The sequence below is a fragment of the Taudactylus pleione genome, unplaced genomic scaffold, assembly GCF_031769625.1.
Source record: "Taudactylus pleione unplaced genomic scaffold, aTauple2 ptg000488l, whole genome shotgun sequence".
In the NCBI taxonomy this organism is placed as follows: Eukaryota; Metazoa; Chordata; class Amphibia; order Anura; family Myobatrachidae; genus Taudactylus; species Taudactylus pleione.
The window spans coordinates 753,440-771,313 of NW_028284890.1; the positions used below are offsets into that span (position 1 = coordinate 753,440).

The following is a 17,874-nucleotide window of genomic DNA, read 5'->3' on the forward strand; positions in this document are numbered from 1 at the left end:
CTGTATAATAATAGTAATAACAGGACACCAGAGGCTGCTCCCCCTGTATAATAATAGTAATAACAGGACACCACAGGCTGCTCCCCCTGTATAATAATAACAGGACACCACAGGAAGCTCCCCCTGTATAATAATAGTAATAACAGGACACCACAGGCTGCTCCCCCTGTATAATAATAGTAATAACAGGACACCAGAGGCTGCTCCCCCTGTATAATAATAGTAATAACAGGACACCACAGGCTGCTCCCCTTTTATAATAATAACAGGACACCACAGGCAGCTCCCCCTGTATAATAATAGTAATAACAGGACACCACAGGCTGCTCCCCCTGTATAATAGTAATAACAGGACACCACAGGCTGCTCCCCCTGTATAATATAAGTAATAACAGGACACTACAGGCTGCTCCCCCTGTATAATAATAATAGTAATAACAGGACACCACAGGCTGCTCCCCCTGTATAATAATAGTAACAGAACACCACAGGCTGCTCCCCCTGTATAATAATAGTAATAACAGGACACCACAGGCTGCTCCCTGTATAATAATAGTAACAGGACACCACAGGCTGCTCCCCCTGTATAATAATAGTAATAACAGGACACCACAGGCTGCTCCCCCTGTACAATAATAATAGTAATAACAGGACACCACAGGCTGCTCCTCCTGTACAATAATAATAGTAATAACAGGACACCACAGGCTGCTCCCCCTGTATAATAATTATAGCAATAACAGGACACCACAGGCTGCTCCCCTGTATAATAATAGTAATAACAGGACACCACAGGCTGCTCCCCCTGTATAATAATAGTGATAACAGGACACCACAGGCTGCTCCCCCTGTATAATAATAGTAACAGGACACCACAGGCTGCTCCCTCTGTATAATAATAGTAATAACAGGACACCACAGGCTGCTCCCCCTGTATAATAGTAATAACAGGACACCACAGGCTGCTCCCCCTGTATAATATTAGTAATAACAGGACACTACAGGCTGCTCCCCCTGTATAATAATAGTAATAACAGGACACCACAGGCTGCTCCCCCTGTATAATAATAGTAACAGGACACCACAGGCTGCTCCCTCTGTATAATAAAAGTAATATCAGGACACCACATGCTGCTCCCTGTATAATAATAGTAATAACAGGACACCACAGGCTGCTCCCCCTGTATAATAATAGTAATAACAGGACACCACAGGGTGCTCTCCCTGTACAATAATAATAGTAATATAACAGGACACCACAGGCTGCTCCTCCTGTACAATAATAATAGTAATAACAGGACACCACAGGCTGCTCCCCCTGTATAATAATAATAGTAATAACAGGACACCACAGGCTGCTCCCCTGTATAATAATAGTAATAACAGGACACCACAGGCTGCTCCCCCTGTATAATAATAGTAATAACAGGACACCACAGGCTGCTCCCCCTGTATAATAATAGTATTAGCAGGACACCACAGGCTGCTCCCCCTGTATAATAACAGTAATAACAGGACAACACAGGCTGCTCCCCCTGTATAATAATAATAGTAATAACAGGACACCACAGGCTGCTCCCCTGTATAATAATAGTAATAACAGGACACCACAGGCTGCTCCCCCTGTATAATAATAGTAATAACAGGACACCACAGGCTGCTCCCCCTGTATAATATTAGTAATAACAGGACACTACAGGCTGCTCCCCCTGTATAATAATAATAGTAATAAGAGGACACCACAGGCTGCTCCCCCTGTATAATAATAGTAATAACAGGACACTACAGGCTGCTCCCCCTGTATAATAATAATAGTAATAACAGGACACCACAGGCTGCTCCCCCTGTATAATAATAGTAATAACAGGACACTACAGGCTGCACCCTGTATAATAATAGTAACAGGACACCACAGGCTGCTCCCCCTGTATAATAATAGTAATAACAGGACACCACAGGCTGCTCCCCTTGTACAATAATAATAGTAATAACAGGACACCACAGGCTGCTCCTCCTGTACAATTATAATAGTAATAACAGGACACCACAGGCTGCTCCCCCTGTATAATAATAATAGTAATAACAGGACACCACAGGCTGCTCCCCTGTATAATAATAGTAATAACAGGACACCACAGGCTGCTCCCCCTGTATAATAATAGTAATAACAGGACACCACAGGCTGCTCCCCCTGTATAATAATAGTATTAGCAGGACACCACAGGCTGCTCCCCCTGTATAATAACAGTAATAACAAGACAACACAGGCTGCTCCCCCTGTATTATAATAGTAATAACAGGACACCACAGGCTGCTCCCCCTGTATAATAATAGTATTAGCAGGACACCACAGGCTGCTCCCCCTGTATAATAACAGTAATAACAGGGCACCACAGGCTGCTCCCCCTGTATAATAATAACAGGACACCACAGGCAGCTCCCCTTGTATAATAATAGTAATAACAGGACACCACAGGCTGCTCCCCCTGTATAATAATAGTAATAACAGGACACCACAGGCTGCTCCCCCTGTATAATAATAGTAATAACAGGACACCACAGGCTGCTCCCCCTGTATAATAATAGTAATAACAGGACACCACAGGCTGCTCCCCCTGTATAATAATAGTATTAGCAGGACACCACAGGCTGCTCCCCCTGTATAATAACAGTAATAACAAGACAACACAGGCTGCTCCCCTTGTATAATAATAGTAATAACAGGACACCACAGGCTGCTCCCCCTGTATAATAGTATTAGCAGGACACCACAGGCTGCTCCCCTGTATAATAATAGTAATAACAGGACACCACAGGCTGCTCCCCCTGTATAATAATAGTAATAACAGGACACCACAAGTTGCTCCCCCTGTATAATAATAGTATTAGCAGGACACCACAGGCTGCTCCCCCTGTATAATAACAGTAATAACAAGACAACACAGGCTGCTCCCCCTGTATTATAATAGTAATAACAGGACACCACAGGCTGCTCCCCCTGTATAATAATAGTATTAGCAGGACACCACAGGCTGCTCCCCTGTATAATAACAGTAATAACAGGGCACCACAGGCTGCTCCCCCTGTATAATAATAACAGGACACCACAGGCAGCTCCCCTTGTATAATAATAGTAATAACAGGACACCACAGGCTGCTCCCCCTGTATAATAATAGTAATAACAGGACACCACAGGCTGCTCCCCCTGTATAATAATAGTAATAACAGGACACCACAGGCTGCTCCCCCTGTATAATAATAGTAATAACAGGACACCACAGGCTGCTCCCCCTGTATAATAATAGTATTAGCAGGACACCACAGGCTGCTCCCCCTGTATAATAACAGTAATAACAAGACAACACAGGCTGCTCCCCTTGTATAATAATAGTAATAACAGGACACCACAGGCTGCTCCCCCTGTATAATAGTATTAGCAGGACACCACAGGCTGCTCCCCTGTATAATAACAGTAATAACAGGACACCACAGTCTGCTCCCCCTGTATAATAATAGTAATAACAGGACACCACAGGCTGCTCCCCCTGTATAATAATAGTAACAACAGGACACCACAGGCTACTCCCCCTGTATAATAATAGTAACAGGATACCACAGGCTGCTCCCCCTGTATAATAATAATAGTAATAACAGGACACCACAGGCTGCTCCCCCTGTATAATAATAGTAATAACAGGACACCACAGGCTGCTCCCCCTGTATAATAATAGTAATAACAGGACACCACAGGCTGCTCCCCCTGTATAATAATAGTAGATGACATTACCAGGGATACAGCAGGAGCCGCCGCTAGAACAGGATCACACGGCAGCCGGTCATGTGACGCTGATGCTGCTGCTGGAGTAAGGGGGAGGAGCTCCGGGCACTAGAGCAGGACTCTATGTACAGCTACAGTAAGTGTCCCCAGTGTGCAAAAGAGACGGAGGCGGCGGCCATTTTCCCGAGGCCCAAATCACTTCATGAGGAACAACGGGTGACTATAGATCCCCTTCAGTGTTTGTTCTCTGGAAGTGACGTAGTAGTGAGGGCGGAAGTGACGTTACACGCCCATACAGTCTCTCTATCATTCCCAACGACTGCAGATACAGGAAGCAGCAATTGTTGTGTTTGGCAGGAGGTAATTATGTTATTATTCTATAGGCTGAGCAGACTCTTGTGTCACTTTACTGTAGTACAGATGGAGCTGACTCTGGTGCTGCATTGTCATTGTGCAGGAGGGTTACACTCAAGTCTCCTATTTGTATAATTCAGGTGGTGCAGCCTCTGTTGATACTATAATACAGGTGGTGCAGCCTCTGTTGATACTATAATACAGGTGGCGCAGACGGTGGCGCAGACCCCGTTGTTACTATAATACAGGTGGTGCAGACTCCGTTGTTACTATAATACAGGTGGTGCAGACTCCGTTGTTACTATAATACAGGTGGTGCAGACTCCGTTGTTACTATAATACAGGTGGTGCAGGACCCTGTTGTTACTATAATACAGGTGGCGCAGACCCCGTTGTCACTATAATACAGGTGGTGCAGACCCCGTTGCTGTTATAATACAGGTGGTGCAGACCTTGCTTGGTAACTGGTTGCTCTGATGCCTAGGGATAGGGATTATAAAAAGGGTCAGTGGAATTTTGTAAATATATGGAATTCTCCTGAACGTCTCAGCTCACTGCAGCGCCCCCTGCCTCTAGAACTGTCAGTGCACGTCTTCATTTGGGGATGCAGGATTTAGGGATGGACATCGGAGGCCAACCATCAAATGTTTGAAACTTTCGATGTGAAGGTAACTAACCATCGTATCAAAATAATTCAATGCTAAAACTATTTATATGATATGTACATACGCAATAATAACTGCAGCTTGCTAGGCAGGGGGTGGGATTGGGGTCTGGAGCAACAACATAATACTGTGTACTCTCTAATGTGCGGATTCAGGACCTCATTCAGAGCCGCTCGCTATTTGTGGTCGTTTGTTCAAAAAATAGGGGTGGCTATTCAAATGAACCGTTCGCTCTTTGCGATCTGTTCACTCCTCTATGTCTGAACGAGCGAGCAAAACTTGCGGTCGAAATGTTAAAAAATACGCCCCCTTGCCGCTCGCACCATACGTCATGTCCGCTATTCATTTGATTAATCGAGTACATCGAACAGCGTATGAACTGCTCGCTATTCTTGTGGTTGGTTTTTCCTACCACTATATTGCGAGCAGTTCTGACTATTAAACAACCAGGTGACGTGTTCGATGACGCTGCTGTATTAATTATGCACACCCTTAAAACGCCCGTTTTGACCTTTAAGCACGCCTGCGTTCTGAATTCCACTCCCCGTTTTCAAACACCTTCCCCTGTTACCACCCACATACGCCTTATCCTGTCACTCAAAATAGCAGGCATTCGCTATTTAGCGAACTAACGATTTTTGGCCGCACTGACTGGTTCGCGCATGCGTATTACAAACCGTACGCATGCGCAGATGTGCGAACATCGCTCGGAACGAACGAGTGGCCGCTTACGAGCGGCTCTGAATCAAGCCCTCAGTCTTTGTATGTAAATGAAGGGACATAAATAAGGAAACAAGAAACCAGTGACTTACTGTACAATACAATGCAGGACAAGGGTTATACACATTGCTGCATTAGTGATCAGAGTACTCAGATACACAACAAGGCATGTTAGGTGCTCTAGTGGGGAGTGAGAGGTAGATGAAAGTATAAGTAAGGAGAAGCACAAGAGGGATGAGGGCCCTGCTCGTCAGAGCTTACATACTAATGGCTGTCCCTGCGTTATGCTGCCGGGACTGTAGGGTACACTACATACCCAGGATGAACCCATGAAGATTCCCTGATGCAGGCAGCAGCCAAGGAGCCAGGGGAGGCATAGCTATTAGCAATGGAAAAAAACAAGCCACCATCGGAACACCATTGAATGATTACCACCCGATGGTGACAAACAATCGAAGGCCGCCATCGAATGGTAAAAACCACTACCATAAAAACAAACATTGATGGTGAGTAAACACCAGATGTCAGTGTCCATCCCTAGTGTGACAGGCAGAAATTACAGCCTCCTTGTATGAAGCTGCTCAGGGCAGAGAGGAGCCTGGGAGCCCTGCACGGAGACAGCTCTGCTCCTTGGCACGATCTGCATACAAGGTGGGGATACATGCACCCTCACCACTACCGTGCCTTCTCTATCACTGCACAATGTGACCAGATCTGTGGGTTGGGTTACCACCTTTTCATTTTATGGGCAAAAACAGCACTTTATATGCTATAGAGGCCCCTCGTGCTCTTTTATATGACTTAGAGCCCCCTTGTGCCCCTTTATAAGTCTCAGCGGACAATCGCACCCCTTCATATGCCTCAAAGCCCCCTTATGCCGCTATATGCCAGCCGAGACGCCAAACGTGCCTTTACCTCAGAGTGCTCTCACACCCCTGTTTATGACTATCAACCCACTTGCACCCCTTTATATTGGTGGCCTGCAAGTGTGACTAAGTGATATGCAGCTGACATCGATAAACAGAAAGAGGTGCCAGTATGGAGTTACAGTATGTTAGCCTGCCGTTCTGGTTGCTCAAACAGAGCTAGAGTATGTTTGCCATCTATTCTGGATGGCAGAATGGAGTTTTAAGTGCATTAGCAATCCATTCCCGGTGCTGGGTTAGAGCTCTGATACCCTTAACCAACCGTGGGGTCTGAGTATGTTAGCCAGGTGTTTGGGCTGCCAGACTGGAGGTCTGAGTACGTTAGCCAGCAATTCTAGATGCCAGAATAGAGCTACGAGAACCTTGGCAATCCCTTCAAGCTGCCCCAATTAGGTCTCCCAGTGCCACAGCCATCCATTTTGGGTGCCGGATTAGGGCTCTAAGTTGCTGAGCCGTTCATTCCAGCTGCTGGAATAGGTGTTGGAACAATAGTTCTGTCTGTTTGAGAACAGGTATTAGGTAACTAATTCCATCTCTTCCAGCTCCCGGAATAGGTGTCTCAGTACCATGGGTGTAACTAGAGATTTGTGGTCCCACAGCAACATTTGAAGGAGCCCTTGTGAAAAACACACACCCTAAGAAAGGGCATCTACATAAAAGGGGTCAACTATAACAAGTCATCCATTACTTTGCCCCCAATACTGGAACACTGGGGGCAACATCATCATATCTAGGGAGGGTGCTATTAACCCTCTCACCCAGGAAAGCTCAGGCCAACCATGGTTACCAAGTCACTAATAGAGGGGGGCACCGGTGGAGTGTCTGTGTAACCCCCAATACAGGGATCATGTCTGCTTCATTAGGCAAATTGCATCAAGTATGTGTCGTGGAGGTCCAGGATTATTGGCCATGAGAGGACCATTGGTGTAACCTCCAGCAATGCTGTGTGGTGGTCACTGAGCAGCCCTTTGAAGCTGGGTCAGAGGAACATGTGAGAAACACTGACCTAGACTCTATGGCTCTGGGAATGAGGGGATTAGTGGTCACTCAGTGTACTCTTACATTTATATAGGAAACACAATAGCGTAGTGGACAGCATTTCTACTCTGCTCTGGGGTCGTGAATTTAATTCCCAACCAAGGTTCTGTCTGTGTGGATTCTGTATGTTCCAGTGTTTGCATTGGTTTCTCCCAGGTGATCTGTATTTCTCACACTCTCCAAAGCCACACTGGTAGGTTAGTTGGCTTCTTTCATAAATACCCCTAATGTGTGTGTGTGTTTGTTTGTGTGTCCGTGTGGTAGGAAATGTAGATTGTAAGCTCCTCTGGGGCAGGAACAGATATCACTAAATATTCCCTGTAAAGCGCTGTGTAATATGTGCGCTCTACATAGATAACTGGTAATAAATAGCTTCTAATAATTATATTTATTCAAAGATTTCTGTGCAGTGAGGAGTCAGATCCTTGTTACTAGAAGTCATGTGAGGTTGAGACGTGTCCTGTATAAATCACTGAGGATGGACACAGACAGGAGTCACATGACTGAGCGGATACTAAATCTCACCCTGGAGATCATCTACCTGCTGACTGGGGAGGTGAGAGGATCTGGGAGTGTCACAGTGACATCACTTATATCTATAGTAATAATACGGGGACATGACTGGGGAGGTGAGGGGATCTGGGAGTGTCACAGTGACATCACTTATATCTATAGTAATAATACAGGGACATGACTGGGGAGGTGAGGGGATCTTGGAGTGTCACAGTGACATCACTTATATCTATAGTAATAATACAGGGACATGACTGGGGAGGTGAGGGGATCTGGGAGTGTCACAGTGATGTAACTTATATCTATAGTAATAATACAGGGACATGACTGGGGAGGTGAGGGGATCTGGGGGTGTCACAGTGACATCACTTATATCTATAGTAATAATACAGGGACATGACTGGGGAGGTGAGGGGATCTGGGAGTGTCACAGTGACATCACTTATATCTATAGTAATAATACAGGGACATGACTGGGGAGGTGAGGGGATCTGGGAGTGTCACAGTGACATCACTTATATCTATAGTAATAATACAGGGACATGACTGGGGAGGTGAGGGGATCTGGGAATGTCACAGTGACATCACTTATATCTATAGTAATAATACAGGGACATATAGTATCAGTGCCTCAGTTATCATAGGAGCTGGAATATATCACATTGCTCACAGTATCTTTTTTTTGTTTCTTTTCTATCACTGAAATGAAGATGGCAGGAGATGTGCTATATTCTGTCCACTTTCCTATATATTGTAAACAGTTACAGAATAAAAGGTTTTATTTGTAAGACAGAACCTTCATGCATATTATACGCTGATGACACCTCAATAAATGGCTCCATGAGTATAATTTTACCCTTTTATTTATGTCTCACCCAATACACAGGATTACACAGTAGTGAAGAAGACATTTGGTGAGTGTGAGACACCCAGCAGCCGTCTCCATGTGTCAGGAGGACTGAGCAGGACCCAGATCTCCATCACGGTGCCTCCACCTCACTCACTGATACATGAGAGAGACAATGACAAGAAGATCCTCAAACTCACCAACAAGATCATTCAGCTGCTGACTGGAGAGGTGACTGCTGGGAATGGGACATTATACAGTAACACCAGGGGATGTGTCTGGGTGATGACTGGAGAGGTGACTGCTGGGAATGGGACATTATACAGTAACACCAGGGGATGTGTCTGGGTGATGACTGGAGAGGTGACTGCTGGGAATGGGACATTATACAGTAACACCAGGGGATGTGTCTGGGTGATGACTGGAGAGGTGACTGCTGGGAATGGGACATTATACAGTAACACCAGGGGATGTGTCTGGGTGATGACTGGAGAGGTGACTGCTGGGAATGGGACATTATACAGTAACACCAGGGGATGTGCCTGGGTCATGACTGGAGAGGTGACTGCTGGGAATGGGACATTATACAGTAACACCAGTAACCACAAATCTTCTACTTACTGTGATTTCATGAAATCTGACATTTTTAAAATGTTACTTTATTGTTTTGTGGGTTATTTAGGGTGAAATTCTGGCTGATATGAATGCAGAAGATATAGAGGGAGAAGAAGAGACGTATGTGACTGATATGAAGGCAGAAGATATAGAGGGAGAAGAAGAGATGTATGTGACTGATATGAAGGCAGAAGATATAGAGGGTGACGAGACGTATATGAGGGGTGATCAGCAGTGTAAGGAGGATGAAATCCCTACAGATATCACCACAGGTGAGTAATAAAGACTTATTACAGAAAGGAGTTGCATATTTTCCTTGCACTACAACACAGTGCCGTAACTAGTTATGGGCGACCGGTGCCGGCCCAGAGGCTCTGTGGGCAGCAGTGCCTAGCCCGCTGGCTCTTGTTCCTGGTTAGCAGGGTGCCTACAGCCAGGATTGCTTCTGGATCACCCGCAGAGTGTCCTGTGGACTGACTGGCTCCCTGGCCAGTATATGCAGCCAATCGGGCGTCCTTAGGACGGTCATTGTTGCACTTAGTGAAGCAGTGTGTCACGCCCCTTCCGCATGACGTAATGCTGTTGTACGCTCAGTGGACGGGGCCGGCACAGGGTCCAACCATGCTCTGCTACAGCAATCCCTAATTCTACACGCTCAGCCAAAGGGCTTGGCCTGGCCTACTGATACTACATAGGATGATATGTGGAATATTATTGCTCAATTTGCAATTAACCTGTTTCTGTGAAATTTAAATTATATTTAATATTCGTTTCCTGATTTGTTAACTTATGTAGAGCTGTTTTGAGTTGGACTCTGCTGTGTTATATACATTCCTTTTTCTTCCATCTGGGGGACACCTTACATCTGGGTTATGTATAGTAATGGGTGGAGTCGGACACTAGCTAATTGAGAACTGTCTCCCACCCGTAAATATCTCCCCCCCCCTTTCCACCATAAGCTCAGTCTATAAGGTCCTCGCTTTTAGTTGGGTTTTATTTCTTTATGTTAGTGCTTTGGATTTGGGAGCTTAGTTCCTGGACAAGCACCAACAGAGAGGGAGTTATATAGATTAGAGGGTTTGTGTGAACCTGTATCCCACTCTAAAGACGGCCACTGAGAGAGTCACCAAACTACCATGTCCCTGGGTCTCTCTCCATGCCAGACACACATCTGAGGGGGCCGCAGGCATAAAGGTCATATATGTTACTAGTATATGAATCTTGTTGCCATTATACTGCACAGTGCTTTAGAGCAGATTGGCTGGGCCTTGTTACTACAGATCCTGCAGAGCCGGCTTGTCTCACACCTCCAGGGGCTGCTCAGCACAACACTGCTTCAGTCCTCAGCGCTGCATTCGGTTTGAGGGTTACAGCAGCAGCGACACGCTGCTGCTTTTAAATGAGAGAGGGGCATTCAGGCGCACAGCAGTGATGTCATCAGGAGGGGCCACAAGTAGTTTCCAGGCCAGAGATTAAACAGATGGCCGGATAGATAGAGCGCTGTTGCACATAGATCGCACGGCAGGCGACGTCATTGGCGAGCACCGGAGGCTATGTGTCAGAGAGTGAGTAAATGACTGCTGCACGTGTATTCGCGCAGCGGTGACATCATTAGGCTGAGCAGCGGACGCTGGATGCTATGTTCACAGGTGTCCGGAATTAGCAGGACTCGGTAGCCGGCCACGCATCCACTCCCCCAGGTATTTATTCTGATTAAAGTACAGGCTGCTGCAAAGTCATAGCAGCTGAGGTCTGGGGGAAGTCAGAGCAGCTGAGGTCTGGGGGAAGTCAGAGCAGACACTGCGTGATGGAGGCCTGACAAGCTAAGCCGTAACCCTGGATGTGTAGTTACCCTGGTGTTCTGGGCTTTCTATACAGTATGTATAAGCATAGTCACTGCACTGATAGGCAGTATCTTACACAGTTGTGTGTATATGTGTGGGTATGTGTGTGTGTATGAGTGTATGAGTGTATATGTGTGTATGAGTGTGTGTGTGTATATGACAATTTATTTTACCTTTGGTTTATAGGCAAAGAATTTGGTCTTTTGGGGCCGGGGTGTTTTTGCATTTAAACAAGTGGGTGAATAAGACTCTACATTTACCTCTGTATTTTCTATTCATTCAGGGCTACACTTTTCCTATGGGAATTTAGGTAGCTGAATGATTGGAGTAGACTTGTCTTTCTTTCTCAGTATGGATAAGCCAGACAAGAGTTTTAAAAAAAACAAGTCACTGTTTATACTTGTACGAAGTGTCTCCTAATTGCGGTCAAGCCCGGGTTTGACTAGACCTTCCCAGAGGCGCGGAGTCTAACTCACTTGGTGGTTTTCTCCAGCGACCCCTGCAATTAGGATTTGTTTTTTTTGCTGCACCAAGTGAGCAGGTCGCGGCCCTCTGGACAGCTACCTGGGAGTGACAGAAGACTGAAATATATATATATATATATATATATATATATATATATATACACATAAACACAGGGAACACTAAGAATATAGTAACACAGGTGAATGGCTAGTACTGAAACACCAGGACTGGATACTCTAAGATGTTCCGGAGACGTACTGAATGTGCAGGGATGAAATTATACTGAGACAGGAACAAGGAACACGAAGATGCCACTTGGTTGTGCACTGGAGGTGTAGACAGAACTTGTACCGAGCACAGGGACGAATTACACAAGGATGCCACTTGAGGGCGTACTGGACGTGAAGACGGAACTTGTACCGAACACAGGGGCGAAGTACCCAAGGATGCCACTTGGGGGTGTACTGGAGGAGCAGCTGGAGACACTCAGGGTGAACTTGTATTGAAGTTGGAGACTGGATACACAGAGGTGCGACTTGAGACACTCGGGATGAACTTGTACTGAAGCACAGGGATGAAGTACACAATGGTGCATACTTTGTACACTATGATGTGTATTTAGTACACAGATGTGGCTTGAGACACTCGGGATGATCTTGTACTGAAGCACAGGGATGAAGTACACAATGGTGCGTACTTTGTACACTATGGCGTGTATTTAGTACACGAAGGTGCAGCTTGAGACACTCGGGATGATCTTGTACTGAAGCACAGGGATTAAATACACAATGGTGCGTACTTTGCACACTATGGTGTGTATTTAGTACACAGAGGTGCGACTCCGGACACACCAGCAGATGACTTGAAAGTGTACACAGTGGTGAGTATTTGTACACAGGTGCGACTCCGGACACACCTGCAGAGGACTGGAAAGGATACACAGTGGGGTGACTTGAAACACACTGTACAGAACGCGGGTACTGAATACACAGGGATGTGATTGAAGACACACAGGAAGCCAGGAACTTGTACGGAACATGAGGACTGAATACACAGAGTTGTGATTGAAGACACACAGGAAGCCAGGAACTTGTACGGAACATGAGGACTGAATACACAGAGTTGTGATTGAAGACACACAGGAAACCAGGAAGACTGAAGAAAGAAATACGGCCTCTGGAACATGAGACGGTTGTCACAGGGAAAGACTACGTGCACTCATACAGCGATGATGAACAGCAACTTCCTGTTGCAGGAGTTAGACCTAAACACCCCTAGGCAGCTGGTCATTGGATCATGAGATCAGCTGGGAGACTAGCAGGGCTGCCATTGGAGATGACTGATCAGGTGAGATGAACCAACATGGCTGCACCCATGCCTGCTAACACAGGAGTCAGGAAATCCAAACGGACCCCGGGGAAAATCCTCAGCCATTACCAGCCACTACCACAGGCATCTGAACGCCTCGGAGCCTAAAGACACCAGTTCAGCAGTGAGTAAAACCCGATTCCAGGCCGGATCCTGACAGTTCACAGGTAAATCCATCACCAGGATGTTCGGCTGAACAGTCGGTGGTGCCTGATTGGGCCAGTTCTATGGCGGATGCCATAGGTGACATACGTTACTTTCAGGAAAATTATATGACACCCTGTGCTCAAGCTCCTCCCCTGTCTGGTCCCTCGGTAGAGCCCAGATGGGCCTAGAATATGGGACGTTGACTCACTCAGATGGCAAAGTCTCTAAATAATTCGGGGCCACAGCCATTCAAAAGTGGTCACATTCCTCTGTAGATTTTCCTGCAAAAGAAGCTTCAGTTATTTCTTCACAGGAAGAAGGGGAATTGGATTATGACTGGGAGGACTCCTCAAACTGGGAGGGTGACTCCTAGTCACATTCAGGAGTTTCTATGTTGATAGCTGCAATCAGGGAAACTCTGCAGTTACAGGAGGCAGCTATGCCAGAGACTGGCGCAGTTACAGATGGCGGCTATGCCAGAGACTGGCGCAGTTACAGATGGCGGCTATGCCAGAGATTAGCGTAGTTTCATGAAGCAGCTATGCCAGAGACTAGTGCAGTTACAGGGGTCGGCTATGCCAGAGTCTAGCGCAGTTACAGGGGTCGGCTATGCCAGAGACTAGCGCAGTTACAGGAGACGGTTATGCCAGAGACTAGCGCAGTTACAGGGGTCGGGTATGCCAGAGACTAGGGCAGTTACAGATGGCGGCTATGCCAGAGACTAGCGCAGTTACAGGAGACGGTTATGCCAGAGACTAGGGCAGTTACAGATGGCGGCTATGCCAGAGACTAGCGCAGTTACAGGAGACGGTTATGCCAGAGACTAGGGCAGTTACAGATGGCGGCTATGCCAGAGACTAGTGCAGTTTCTTTTTTCAAACGTAAGAAGAAACATGTTTTGGTTTTCCCAGAATTTTCTTACTTTGAGGAAATAGTAAAGGGATCCTGGTTAAAACTGAGGGCCTGATTCAGAGCCGGATGCTCTGAACGAGCGCCCGCTCTGAATCAGGGCGTTTTTTTTTTTAATAGTGCGGCCTTTTGGCCGCACTATTGGGTTACCACCCACAGCTTATGCGAGCGCCCATGATGATGGTCGTGATGGTCAAGACCATCGCGACCATCGGGCTTGCGACGAAAGGTAGGGTCTCGTTGCCGCAAGCCCTGGAGTGCTTTTGGCTCTATCAGAGCCAAAAGCACTCCCACTGACATCACTAGTGATGTCAGTGGGGCCGGCCCCAGATGGTAGGCGTTCCCAGCAAAGGGGGCGTGCTGTCACTCACCATCGACAGCACGCCCCCTTTGGTGCGAGACCCATAACGACGGCTTGGCCGTCGTTATTCGGGTCTCGCGCATGCACACGACGGAGCCTCCGCCGTCGTACGCATGCGCACTTGGCCAACATCGACCCGCTTGCGAGTGCTCAGCGCTCGCGAGCGGGTCTGAATTAGGCCCTGAATTCAAAATTTCATATTCTGAAAAAATGTAAGTGTCTTTATCCTATTTCAGAAGAGGATACCAACGAATGGGAAATACCACCCATGGTGGATGCTCCTATTGCTAGGTTGGTTAGGTTCCTCACGACTAAGAATGAGACTGTTCTAAAATCTTTGTTCACCTTGTCAGGAGTATCGCTGCGGCCAATTCTGGGTGATTGAGGCTATCTGTCCCTGGATGAATCAGATGATTACTGATTTTCAATCCGGGGATGAATCTGAAGCTAACTCCTTAGCTGATCAGATTTCGGAAGCTCTAACCTATATAGATGACGCTTTATTAGATACTATTTAGATACAGTCTCATATTTCAGCCTTAGCTGTTTCTGCCAGGCGTTCGCTTGGCTTAAAACATGGAAGGCAGACGTAGAATCAAAAGATACTCTAGAGGCACTGTCTTTTGAAGGAAGGTCTTAGTTTGGTCCAGAAGCAACAAAAATTATTTCACAGGTTACAGGAGGTAAAAGTCCTTACCTTCTTGTAACTACACCTAAAACAAAAACTCCTAGGTTTTGTTCCTTTCGGAATGAAGGTAAGGGAAGATTTCAGGCTTTCCAAGGTGCACCTAGAGGTTTCCAAAGAGGGACCTATAGGGGACGAGGTGGTTCTGGCACCAGTCGACCTGCAGCTAAACCAGCAGGGAGATCCACATGACTGTCACGGGACTGGGACCCGTCCTCTGGTGGGAATTCACTTACTCAAATTCCAGGAAACCTGGATTCAATACAATCCATATTTTTGGGTAAGTCATATAGTCACCAGGGGTTACATTTTGGATTTCGAGGGTCCTGTTCCAAGAAGGTTCTTTTCAACTCCTCCCTGTTGATGATTGCAGAAAGGCGGCTCTCATGCAGGCAATTTTTGTGCTTGCCATATCCGGAGAAATTATTCAATTTCCGCACTACAGGTAGTTCTGGGGTTTTACTCCAATCTTCTCTTAGTAGACAAGCCAGACAGGTAATTCTGACCCATTCTCAACCTCAGGGAGTTAAATGCTTATCTTCACTTGGAGAAATTCAAGATGGAGTCAATAAGGTCAGTCATTTGTTCTGTTGTAAGATGAAGATTTTCTGGCTTCCATAGATATTAAGGATGCCTACCTACCTCCATATTCCTATATGGCGGGATCATCAGCATCTTCTGCGGTTTGCAGTGGAGCATCAACATTTTCAGTTTCAGGCTCTGCCATTTGGTTTGGCCATCGCTCACAGAGCATTTACAATGATATTCCTACTCAGGAGAGAGGAAATACATTTTTTGGCTTATCTAGATGATTTGTTGCTAAGGGCTCCCATAATAGCTCTATTGAAACAACATATTCAGATTAAATTAGGTATGCTCCAGAGATTCGGCTGGATCATCAACTTTCCCAAATCAAATTGAACTCCATCTCAGAGGATGGTAGTTTTGGGTTTTCTCTTCGACACTCAGTGTCATAGAGTGTTTCTGCCACAGGCAAAGATTCAGGATCTTCAATCCAGAATAATGACCATTTACAGATATCTCATATCTCTGTTCTAAGGGCTATACAGGTAATGGGGAAAATGGTAGCTTCATTAGAAGCTGTTCCTTTTGCCAGATTGGTTGAAACCCACTAGCTTTGTCTTTTATTCAGATGTTCTTTTTTTATCTGCCTCCGCGTTCAGATCTGTTGCATCAGGGCCCATGCCGTCACCCCAAATTGCATGGCTTGGCTTTGACGGCATGGTTCTTGAATCCAAAATTCTGAGGATCAAAGGGTTTGCAGAGTCTGTGGTGAAAACCATGATACAGGCTTTTAAACCAGTTACTTCCCAGATTTATCATCGTATTTCTTGGTGTGACCAACACAAGTTCATGCCTGAAATAACCAAGTATCTCACCTCTTGTCCTTTTTACAAGAGGGATTGGGTAAGGGTCTGAGATTGTCCTCTCTTAATGGACAAATTTCATCCCTGTCGACTCAAAGGAAATTGGCCACCATTCCAGAAGTTCAGACCTTCTTACAAGGAGTTCTTCGCATGCAGTCTCCTTATATACCTTTAGTTTTGGAGGCGCCATTGAGCCTTTGGAGTCTGTAGAATTGTGATATCTCACTCTGAAGGTTGTTTTCCTTTTGGCCATTGCCTCAGCCAGGTGGGTATTGAAATTAGTGGCTCTGTCCTATAAAGCTCCGCTTATTATTTTTTTACACCCTTAATCTTCCTTTCTGCCAAAGGTGGTATCGGCTTTCCACATTAACCAAGATATTGTCCTTCCGGCTTTCTGCCAGGATTCAGTGACTAGTGAAGCTTCTTCCTTGTCACTGTTGGATGTGGTACCGTGCGTTACGCATTTACTTGGACCATACTGCGTCTTTGAGGTGTACGGAATCATTGTTGGTGTTGATTGATGCACCAGAGAGTCTGGCCTGCTTCAAAAGGGTCCATCGCTAGATGGGTCACTTCTGCCATTAGGCAGGCATATTTGTCCTCCAATGTGACAGTTCCTGCCTCAACTCGATGTGTGTGGTCGCCTCTTTTTTACCGCTTCCATACATTTGGCGCAAGCGATGCCAGTGATGGGCGGAAAATTCTTATTTTTCAGTCCCGTGATTCTGTAATATTCTGAGAGGTAGAACAAATGGAAGAATTACCCCAGTGACCCATCTTTATATTACACCCAACCAGCTCAATATCTTTGGTTTATCACCCTAATGCAAGCCTGGCCAACATGTGGCTCTCCAGCTGTATGAAACTACAAGCCCCAGCCTGCCCTGCCACAGTTTTGGTATTAGGGAATGCTAAAACTGGCAGGCAATGCTGGGATTTGTAGTTTCACAACAGCTGGAGAACCACAGGTTGACCAGGCATGTCCTAATCAGTCACAGTGACTGGCTTATTACATATCAGCCTGCTGCACATAATAACGTGTCACAGTGACTGGCTTATTACATATCAGCCTGCTGCACATAATAACGTGTCACAGTGACTGGCTTATTACATATCAGGCTGCTGCACATAATAACGTGTCACAGTGACTGGCTTATTACATATCAGCCTGCTGCACATAATAACGTGTCACAGTGACTGGCTTATTACATATCAGCCTGCTGCACATAATAACGTGTCACAGTGACTGG

The 17,874-nt window shown here is 46.0% G+C and overlaps 2 protein-coding genes across 2 annotated transcripts in view; one reads left to right on the forward strand and one right to left on the reverse strand.

Moving 5' to 3' along the window:
• Positions 1–17,874, reverse strand: part of LOC148502621 (uncharacterized) — a 91,058-nt gene that overhangs the window by 27,328 nt on the left and 45,856 nt on the right.
• Positions 4,055–17,874, forward strand: part of LOC148502622 (uncharacterized) — a 158,271-nt gene continuing 144,451 nt past the window's right edge. The window contains exons 1-4 of the mRNA XM_088449603.1: positions 4,055–4,139; positions 7,881–8,038; positions 8,882–9,073; positions 9,525–9,729. Coding sequence (XP_088305729.1) covers positions 7,961–8,038; positions 8,882–9,073; positions 9,525–9,729 — 475 coding nt within the window. The 5' untranslated portion in view covers positions 4,055–4,139; positions 7,881–7,960. The remainder of the gene's footprint in view (positions 4,140–7,880; positions 8,039–8,881; positions 9,074–9,524; positions 9,730–17,874) is intronic.